General features: G+C 31.9%; 2 protein-coding genes and 2 non-coding genes across 4 annotated transcripts; 2 read left to right on the forward strand and 2 right to left on the reverse strand.

Annotated features, from left to right (window-relative positions):
* Nucleotides 1-159: 159 nt before the first annotated feature.
* Nucleotides 160-231, reverse strand: Smki_15.trna1G. Its single transcript has one exon. It is a non-coding gene; the product is annotated as a tRNA-Gly (tRNA).
* An 8367-nt stretch (nucleotides 232-8598) lies between these two features.
* Nucleotides 8599-9054, reverse strand: INO4 (Ino4p; the record flags this gene model as incomplete). Its single annotated transcript, XM_056225527.1, has 1 exon — nucleotides 8599-9054. One exon carries the CDS (start codon nucleotides 9052-9054, stop codon nucleotides 8599-8601), a length of 456 nt encoding a protein of 151 aa, XP_056079337.1.
* A 223-nt stretch (nucleotides 9055-9277) lies between these two features.
* On the forward strand, nucleotides 9278-10306 carry SMKI15G0560 (uncharacterized protein; the record flags this gene model as incomplete). Its single annotated transcript, XM_056225528.1, has 1 exon — nucleotides 9278-10306. One exon carries the CDS (start codon nucleotides 9278-9280, stop codon nucleotides 10304-10306), a length of 1029 nt encoding a protein of 342 aa, XP_056079338.1.
* Nucleotides 10307-11110: 804 nt separating this feature from the next.
* On the forward strand, nucleotides 11111-11183 carry Smki_15.trna2T. Its single transcript has one exon. It is a non-coding gene; the product is annotated as a tRNA-Thr (tRNA).
* Nucleotides 11184-11258: the final 75 nt, after the last annotated feature.

Here is an 11258-nt window from a genome sequence, read left to right on the forward strand (position 1 = left end):
AATAATAATAATAATAATAATAATAATAATGATGATAATAATAATGATGATGATGATAATTTGTGTCAGTCACAAAAAATCGACTCACTTTCTAAGCCACCTCAGCGGTTATTTTATTTTCCGCCAATGAGGTAACCGTGAGGGAAATAATCAAAAATATGAGCGGTACGAGAATCGAACCCGTGTCCCCACCTTGGAAGGGTGGGATGATAACCACTACACTAACCGCCCAGTGAACTTGTTATTGACAGTTTAAAGACTGTCAATCCTATGTCAAAAGTAATAACTATTTAATATGGTAATCGCTAACCACATCTAAAATTGTTGAAATTGAGAGTGTTGGAATAAGTGATTACCACTATACATTTATTCATATAAATTGTTGTAGTTGATGACGAACATTCTTTAATGTTGATAATTAGTAGTTTAGTAAGTTGTAATAATTAAGAATAGTCGTTCCTTCTTAATCTATATAAGAGAGGTATATAAAACACACGCTGATTAGTTATATTAAACCAAAAGGTTCAGACATAAATCAGAGTGTTAATGATAAGAATTTGATGATAACTCATCTTCTTATATAATAAGTTCTGATCAATTAATAGATCTTTATCTCATTACTGCAATAAATTCTATTATTAGAATTTTTCTACTTCAATTTATACGAAGACGTATAGTAGTAATCACTTATTCCAACATTTAACATGATACTAATGATGTTGAGTAAATTAATACTAACATTCTTATGGTGATACCAATTTAAATGGAGTAGGGAAATTCTAATTATAGAATTTCCTGCCCTAATAAGATAAAGATCTATTAATTGTCCAGAACTTAGTATATAAGAAGATGAGTTAACACTAAATTCTTATCATCAACACTCTGATTTTGTTGGAATAAGTGATTACTACTATACACCTATTCGTATAAATTGGATTAAGTTATTGCAACTATACGTCTTCGTATAAATTGAAGTAGAAAAATTCTAATAATAGAATTTACTGCAGTAATGAGATAAAGATCTATTAATTGATCAGAACTTATTATATAAGAAGATGAGTTATCATCAAATTCTTATCATTAACACTCTGATTTATGTCTGAACCTTTTGGTTTAATATAACTAATCAGCGTGTGTTTTATATACCTCTCTTATATAGATTAAGAAGGAACGACTATTCTTAATTATTACAACTTACTAAACTACTAATTATCAACATGGCGACCCCAGTGAGGGATGAAACAAGAAATGTTACTGACGACAACATTTCTACGCAGGTTCAATCAAGAGTCAATATTCAAGATACTACTAAAAAAATTAAAAATTTTATTATCGATACTTCTATTGATGACAAACAGAGGAAGCAAGCCTTAATTGATTTAGAAACGTATGAAATATTTTTAAACAAATTAACCGTTAAAAAGAATAAGATTACAAATGAGGTTAAACAGGATGACGATATTTCAAATCTCGATCAGTTAATGGAAATCGATGAAAAAATTGAAAAAACTAGTAATGTAATTCTTGGATTAAAAAGAAAGTTAGAATCGATTGATTTCGATAAAGATGTTAAAAGGTTACATGAAAGAAATGATTCAACTGGGACATATTATTTATTCGATACTCTGACCTCAAGAAATAGGAGATTTTACCCTAAGGATTGGGTATTTAAGCATAAGATGACTAAAATCGAAAATATTCCTGTTTTCTTGAACAGCTTTCAACAATTCATTGAGAAGTACGAATTTGATGACATTTTTGATCAACAAATTAAAAACATCGATTCTCGTGAAAATGAAATCTTATGTAAGGTTATCAAAGAAGGTTTAAATGAAAGTCCTGATATAATGAACATTAACACAAGTGATATCTTTAGAATCATCCGTGACTTGAAGAAAAAATACATAAGCCTTTATGGTAGAGAAATAAGACAAAAGGCTTGGAAAAAAGTGTTGGTGGATACAACTTGTAAGAATACTGATTTGTTAATGAATGAACTTCAAAAGTTAGTATTAATGGAAAAATGGATCCTTTCAAAATGTTGTCAAAATTGTTCAAATCTTACATACATTTTAGAAGAGGCAATCCTTGGAACCTTACATGAATCTTTGAAAAATCCGGTTAAACAACGTTTACATATATACTCAATTGGTAAAAATGAGAGAATTGAAGAAATTTTAATCAATATTGTAATTGAAACAGTAATGGACTTGAGTTCAAATGACTCTTACTATTCAGAAAGAAATTGTAAGTACTGTAAATCGGAATTCCACAGCTCAGTTAACTGTAGAAAGAAATTAAACAGAGAACTTAGGCATTCAACGCCCAGCTACTCAAAAGGTTATTATTCACAAGGTTCAACCCAAAAAGAATATATTAAAACAGGCACGAAACCAGTCAGAACTTTTGAAAAAACAGAAGAAGAAGAACAAAAAGGGTTCAAACAAAAATCTAGTCATTATTGATACTGGTTCAGGTGTCAATATCACGAACAATAAAAATATATTGTTTGATTATGAAGACAACAAAGAAAAGGTAAAGTTCTTTGGTATTGGGAAAAACAATGCAGTTTCCGTTAAAGGATCAGGATACATTAAAATTAAATGTAACACAAATGATGATTACTTATTAACTCATTATGTTCCTGAAGAAGAAACTACTATTATAAGTGGTTATGAGTTAGCTAGAGAAACCGATCTGGTGTTAAGCAAGAACTATTCTACCTTGGAAAACAAGGATATGAACATAAAAACTCATGTTAAAAATGGAATTATTCACGTAAAAATGGATGACTTAATTGATCACTCAGCATATGATTCCAAAATCAATGCAATACAACCAACTTCTTCTAACAAAATTAGACTGAAGCCCAAAATTATAAACTTAAAAGATGCTCATAAAAGAATGGGACATACAGGAGTTCAACAAATTGAAAACTCAATTAAACATAGTCATTATGAAGAAAATCTTGACTTAATAAAAGAACCAAATGAATTTTGGTGTGAAACTTGTAAAGTTTCAAAAGCCACGAGAAGGAACCATTATAAAGGATCTATGAACGAACACAGTATCGATCATGAACCAGGTTCATCGTGGTGCATGGATATCTTTGGTCCAGTATCAAATTCGAACTCGGATACGAAAAGATACATGCTTATTATGGTTGATAACAATACAAGATATTGTATCACCTCCACACATTTTAACAAAAATGCTGAAACTATTTTGGCTCAGATCAAGAAAAATATTCAGTATGTGGAAACTCAATTTGACAGAAAGGTCAGAGAAATCAATTCAGATCAAGGAACTGAATTTACAAATGATCAGATAGCAAAATATTTTGTTTCAAAAGGAATTCATCATATTTTTTCTGCTACACAAGATCATGCTGCCAATGGAAGAGCAGAGAGATACATCAGAACTATCGTTACTGATGCAACAACATTGTTAAAACATAGTAAATTACGTATTAAATTTTGGGAATACGCAGTGACATCTGCTACCAATGTACGCAATTGTTTAGAAAACAAAGCCACAGGTCAACTGCCACTACAGGCAATCTCTAGTCAACCTGTGAAAGTGAGATTCATGTCCTTTTTACCCTTCGGAGAACAAGGAATAATTTGGAATCATAATCACAATAAACTAAAACCATCAGGACTTCGTGCTATAATATTATGCAAAGATCCTAATAGTCACGGATACAAATTTTTTGTACCATCTATTAAAAAAATTCTCACTTCAGATAATTACACAATTCCAGACTATGCAGTGGATCCAATATTAAGGAACACACAGAACATATACCCAGATGATCAAAGTAGATCAGATTCCATCAATGAAGCAGAAAACTCAGATGCTGTTTCCAGGTTATATGATGCATTGGAAAATTACGAAGATGACCATAAACAAGTTACACTACTTACAGACTTGTTCACCACAGAAGAATTAGCTCAGATTGAATTAAATGCTAAGTACCCATCTCCTAGTGATAATCTAGAAGGTAATTTAGACTACGTCTTTGCTAACATAGAAGAAGAGGAAGAAGACAAATACAATCATGTGAAAAACATGGATATAGATTCAGATCTTCACTCAAAAGAAAAGATCACTACTGAAAGCGATCGAAACGAAATTAATAAATCAAGTAATACTGATGAGGATATTCTCGATGAAAATGTTTATAGAGTCCCCACGGCACTACAAGAGAACCTTGTTGGAAGCCAGAACAGCATAAACATCAACAATGATGATAATATTGCTAGTAGAACGCATAGGAAGATCAGTGGAAAGGAAATAAATTACAAGGAATCATCAGAAGATGAGAGCGATTATATTTCACATGATCCTACTAATGAATCAGTTACAGTTGCAAGTAATAAGGACAATGTAACAGATGATAATATCTTACAATCACAACAAGAATTATTCGAAAACATTGTTGATCCAGAAGTATTACTTGAACAAGATTTAGATTCAAAAACCTCAAGTTATGACACCTCTCAATACGTAGATGTTCAAACTGAATCAAATGTTACATCATTAAAGGACAATGATGTTCAAAATGATGACTATTCTACTCACGAAGAAAGTCATCACCTGCCCCTGGTTATAAATGTTATGGACAATACTGACCAAACATATGTTGAATCAAACAAGGTAGAAAACAAAAATAACTCTGATACAAGTATCTCATCGGAAGGTAATAATGAAGAGTTAGTACAAGTGATGGAAAATAGCGAAGCGGAAAAATCGAATGCTACACTAAAATCATCAATAATAACAGATGAAACAATTGAGTCAGAAAAACCAGCAATAAACAAAGCTGGATTCCTGAATAAAACGTTTAATTCTTTGAATAAGAAAAGAAAGCGGCCTGTTGAAAACAGGACCTCGTTTCATGACATGGTTGAAAGAGACAATAAGCGTCAGAGAAAGAATATAATTAAATTACTTCCGGATAACACAGAAACAAGTTCTGCACCGAGAATTAAAACCATATACTACAATGAAGCTATTTCAGGAAATGCTGATCTCAAAGAAAAACATGCTTATAAAGAGGCATACAGGAAAGAATTACAGAATCTCAAGGATATGAAAGTATTTGACATCAACGTCAAATACAACAGATCTGATGTTCCCAGTAATTTAATAATTCCGACAAATACAATATTCTCAAAGAAGAGAAATGGTATCTATAAAGCAAGAATTGTTTGTAGAGGTGATATCCAGACACCAGACACGTATAACGTTATTGGAACAGAATCCCTAAACCATAACCACATTAAAATATTTCTGATGATTGCAAACAATAGGAATATGTTCATGAAAACACTAGATATTAACCATGCGTTCTTATATGCTAAACTGGAAGAAGACATTTACATTCCACACCCTCATGACAGAAGATGCGTTGTTAAACTAGATAAAGCACTATATGGTCTCAAACAGAGTCCTAAAGAATGGAACGACCATCTTAGACGATATCTAAATAGTGTTGGATTAAAAGATAATACTTATACTCCAGGACTATACCAATCCAAGGATAAAAAACTCATGATCGCAGTTTATGTTGATGACTGTGTGATTGCAGCAAGTGATGAACAAAGACTAGATGATTTCATAAACAATTTAAAAAAAACCTTTGAATTGAAAATTACTGGTACCTTAATAGATGGTATTTTGGATACAGATATTCTAGGAATGGATTTGATCTATAACAAAAAACTTGGTACGGTTGATTTGACGTTAATATCATTTATAGAAAAAATGGGTGAGAAATATAAAAAGGAATTGGATAAGGTTAGAAAAAGGTCAATTCCACACATATCAATATACAAGATTGATCCTAAAAACGGAGAATTAAAAATGACCGAAAAGGAATACAAAGACGGCGTGTTGAAATTACAGCAACTATTAGGTGAACTTAACTATGTTAGGTATAAATGTAGATATGATGTTGAATTTGCGGTTAAAAAGGTGGCTAGATTAGTAAACTTTCCTCATAAACAGGTGTTCTACATGATTTATAAAATCATACAATACTTGGTACAACATACGAATATAGGCATACACTATGATAGAGATCTTAACAAAGATAAGAAAATCACTACTATCACAGATGCATCAGTTGGAACAGAATACGATGCACAATCAAGAATTGGTGTTATAATTTGGTATGGAAAAAATATCTTCAATGTTTATTCTAATAAAAGCTCAAACAAGTGCGTATCCTCAACTGAAGCAGAACTTCATGCTATCTATGAAGGCTATGCAGACTCAGAAACACTGAAGGCAACCTTAACAGAACTCGGAGAAGGTGGAGATAAGGAACTTACAATGCTTACTGATTCAAAACCAGCTATCGAAGGTTTAAATCGGAGCTATCTACAACCCAAACAGAAGTTCACATGGATAAAAACAGAAATAATTAAAGAGAAAATAAAAGAGAAGATTATAAAACTAATAAAAATAAAAGGTAAAGATAATATAGCAGATTTACTTACCAAACCAGTCTCAATATCTGATTTTGATAGATTTATTAAAGTATTGAACAATCAGATAACACCACAGGATATTTTGGCCTCAACGGACTATTGATAATTAAAATTACTTAAGAACCAAACACATAGCAGATATCTGTTGGAGTACAATAATATATCTTTAAGGGGGCATGTTGGAATAAGTGATTACTACTATACACCTATTCGTATAAATTGGATTAAGTTATTGCAACTATACGTCTTCGTATAAATTGAAGTAGAAAAATTCTAATAATAGAATTTACTGCAGTAATGAGATAAAGATCTATTAATTGATCAGAACTTATTATATAAGAAGATGAGTTATCATCAAATTCTTATCATTAACACTCTGATTTATGTCTGAACCTTTTGGTTTAATATAACTAATCAGCGTGTGTTTTATATACCTCTCTTATATAGATTAAGAAGGAACGACTATTCTTAATTATTACAACTTACTAAACTACTAATTATCAACAGATTTATGTCTGAACCTTTTGGTTTAATACAACCAATCAGCGTGTGTTTTATATACCTCTCTTATATAGATTAAGAAGGAACGACTATTCTTAATTATTACAACTTACTAAACTACTAATTATCAACAGATATAGTCATCTAAACTAGTTGAAGCTGAAACGCAAGGATTGATAATGTAATAGGATCAATGAATAAGAACATATAAAACGATGATAATAATGTTTATAGAATTGTGTAGAATTGTAGATTCCCTTTTATGGATTCCTAAATCCCTGAGGAGAACTTCTAGTATATCTACATACTTAATATTATTGCCTTATATAAAATGGAATCCCAACAATTACATCAAACTCCACTATTATCTCATACTAGAAGTTCTCCTCGAGGATATAGGAATCCAATAAATGGAACTCGTAATTCTACATAATTCTGTATATGCTTTTATTGTCATTTTATATTTGTCAGTCATTATCCTATTACATTATCAATCCTTGCATTTCAGCTTCCACTTATTTCGATGACCGCTTCTCATAACTTATGTCATCTTATAACACCGTATATGATAATGTACTAGTAGTATGACTACTAGTTGATAGACGATAGTTGATTTTCATTCCAACAGTTTTATATGTTGTTATTCATTTATTCTATTACATTATCAATCCTTGCGTTTCAGCTTCCACTAATTTAGATGACTATTTCTCATCATTTGCGTCATCTTCTAACACCGTATATGATAATATACTAGTAACGTAAATACTAGTTAGTAGATGATAGTTGACTTATATTACAACATCAAGGAACCTCAATCGAACGATTGACGTGGCATTTATATACGTGAAAATATGTGTTGTTACATTGGACATATAGTAAATTTACAATCCTTTATTTTTTTTGGTCTTTTCAATATGCCCAATAGGCATGTGTTTTATGTACCTCTCTTATGTAGTATAAGAATATCCGCTATTATTCTTGATAAATAATGCAGCCTACCCACCAATTATTAACAAATATCAGGGTGTCTCATAAACATTTTGATTTGAAAACTATATGAATTTTGAGATAGCCATTGTATTCTCTTGTTTTATATGTTGTCATTCATTATCCTTTCACTTAATCCATCCTTATGTTTCAGCTTTAACCAACATTTGATAACTGTTCCTCAACATTTATGTCATCTTCAAACATCATATGTAATAATACCCTGGTAATGTGGGCACTAGTGGAAATATGATGGTTGATTCTTATTTCAACATATAGTATGACATACTCCATATTCCTATTTTGAAACCTATAAAATCCCAAAAAAGAACGATGATACGAAAGAAAGAGTTTCACTGGTTCAAGTACGAATTGTATTGAAAGGATAATATGTAATATTAAACCAATCACTGCACGTCATATATACATATATATATCAAGACACTCTATTGATAGAGGAAAACACAAGTAATGAAATGTACGCACGTCACCGTTGTTGCTATATCTTGTAGCAAAAGGACATCATCTCCATGCCGAAGGGAAGTAAGAATATGAGAAGAAAATCATCCTCGGTTTCTTTGCTTATATCAATCACCCTATTTTTCCCTTTTTATTATTGGCCATTTTGTTCATTACCTAATTCCCAAATTAGTTCCCTCGGTACCAAATCCGAGATGTCATCATTTTGTTGTTCCTCAGTACTGCTGTTATTGCTGCTCGTTCTTGCTACACGTTTAGCCATTATTTGTTTCCTTATGTTTTCATTCCTTTCATACAACCAGTTTAAATAACTTAGACTTTTTAAGTATATAATTAGTTCTGATCGACTTTCTTGAGGTTGTAGATCTGGTACTACGGTCACTAGTTCGTCAAAAATTGCCCTTTCTAACTCTCTTCTCTTTTTTTCTGACGACACATGATTTATACGTATTTGACCATCAGTCAATTTGTTAATTTTCTTGGTCCTGCGCTTTCTTTTTCTCACATTGGCCAATTCCTCCTTCAGTTCCTTAATCTCAGAAGCATCTGGCTGTATTGATTGTGTTTCCTTGATATCGTTTGTCATCATTAGTTGTCTTCTTCAAAACAGGCCATCTTATTGACTCTACTGCATCAAACTTATCTCTGATGGCTTTAAAGTTTCATAACCGCAATCGCGTCTCGGCTTTTACACTAGAGAGAAACAAAAACATGTGAATATCATGTATATGAATCGCAATACGTTCGTACAGATCAAGCCAAAGAAAAAAGAAAGTAAATCTATTGCTGACAAACGCATTGCTCCACAAATAATGCAATACAGTTCGAGGTTCCTTGAATTGAATGTCCCGGATTCGTTTTTGAATATCAATAAGATTCCTGATGCAACTAAATTTATTACAGTCATGTATATATGTTTAACAACGACCCTATTCTGCATAAGGAGATCCTTGTATAACAAGTTGATTCTTGAAGACCCCGATGTGGAGTACAACTTGGTCACTTCGCCTATTTTGCAAATGGTACCTTTGCAAATTTGGAAATACCCTACCTCATTAGTTTTATCCAATTTCATCGACACCAAAGCTTGGAAAGTGATAGTGAACTTATTAAATTTAATCATTGGTGGTTCCTTTATTGAACGAAATTGGAACTCTTCTAGAGAGATGTTCAAATTTATCATAGTTTTAGGTTCTTTAACAAATCTATTGATCATCTTATTGACCTTGATATTATCTCTTTTTTCCGATAAAGTGAGATTGGATATTCCTTTGGATGGGAACTATACAATTTTGATCGGTTTCCCTATCATTTATAGACAATTATTACCTGAAACAACTATAATAAATTTGAAGACGCCTCGATTTTTGGCCAAAAACTTTCGGTTCAAACTACTACCTATTTTTGTTATGTTTACAATGACAATAACTCAGATAATATGGTTCCATCATTTTGCTCAATTATTCTCCATCTGGATTACCTTTTTTGCCAGCTGGTCATATTTGAGATTTTTCCAGAGGCTCACTCCATTGAATTGCCCATCTTTGCCAACGACCAACTCTCGAGGTGTTCAGGAAACGCTGATTGGCGATGCGTCTGATACCTTTCAATTGATTTATTTCTTCCCTGATCTGATTAAGCCGATTTTAAGACCCATTTTCGATTTCATTTATGATTTAGTTGTGGTAAAATTCAAAATCATCAAACCATTTCATGATATAGATATCGATATAGGAAATTCTATTGCAGAAAGTAGAGGTGCTAAGAAAATTACGACTGTAGAACAAAGGAGAAGACAATTGGCTTTAGAGGTCTTGGAAGAGCGTATGGTGAATCCCTGATGTGTGGATTTTTTATAACTTAAAATGGCCTATACCATTATGGACCCCTCTTCCAGATAAGAGGATACTGATGGCAGTGTATTAATTGTTTTCCGTATTGATCATGAAAGGGGGTAGTTTTGTTCTCTTCTTCATCTTTTGTGGTTTTACACGTTTCATACAGTTGGAATAACCTTTCATAACCTTAAACTGTATAAATGCGTACTTGTCTATTTAATAATGATTGTTAGGATTTCGTTTCTTTCAAAGGTAGTAATACTAAGTGAGAAATTGGTGAATTTTGAGATGATTGTTGGGATTCCATTGTTGATAAAGGCAATAATATTAGGTATGTAGACATAGTAGAAGTTCTCCTCGAGGATATAGGAATCCCATAAATGGAACTCGTAGTTCTACATACCAAATAATGTTGCCTTTATCAACAATGGAATCCCAACAACTACACCAGAGTCCACTCTTATCTCAGTATATGATGATGTGCTAGTAGTATGACTACTAGTTGATTGACGATAGTGAATTTTCATTCCAACAAACACAACCAATCAGAATGTGTTTTATATACCTTTCTTATCTAATTTAAGAAAGAGCGACTTATTCTTAACTATTACAACTTACTAAACCACCAATTATTAACAGCTCTTATTTCTTCTCTCTTAATATACCTTGTTGTGCCTGTTCCAATATTAATCTTTAAATTTCTGCTTTTGCTCAATGCTACGACTGTTTATCATCATGTATGTTATCTTCTTACACAATATATAATTGATTAGTTGATTTTGTAACCGCTGTTATTTCATAGATTCAGCTTCTATGGCCAAGTTGGTAAGGCGCCACACTAGTAATGTGGAGATCATCGGTTCAACTCCGATTGGAAGCATTTTTTTTATTGAAAGTAATATAAAGTCTATTTATGTTTTGTTACTCTCAAGAGATCATTTTTAGTTTTATCAAC

The sequence above is a fragment of the Saccharomyces mikatae genome (assembly GCF_947241705.1).
Source record: "Saccharomyces mikatae IFO 1815 strain IFO1815 genome assembly, chromosome: 15".
Classification (NCBI taxonomy): domain Eukaryota; kingdom Fungi; phylum Ascomycota; class Saccharomycetes; order Saccharomycetales; family Saccharomycetaceae; genus Saccharomyces; species Saccharomyces mikatae.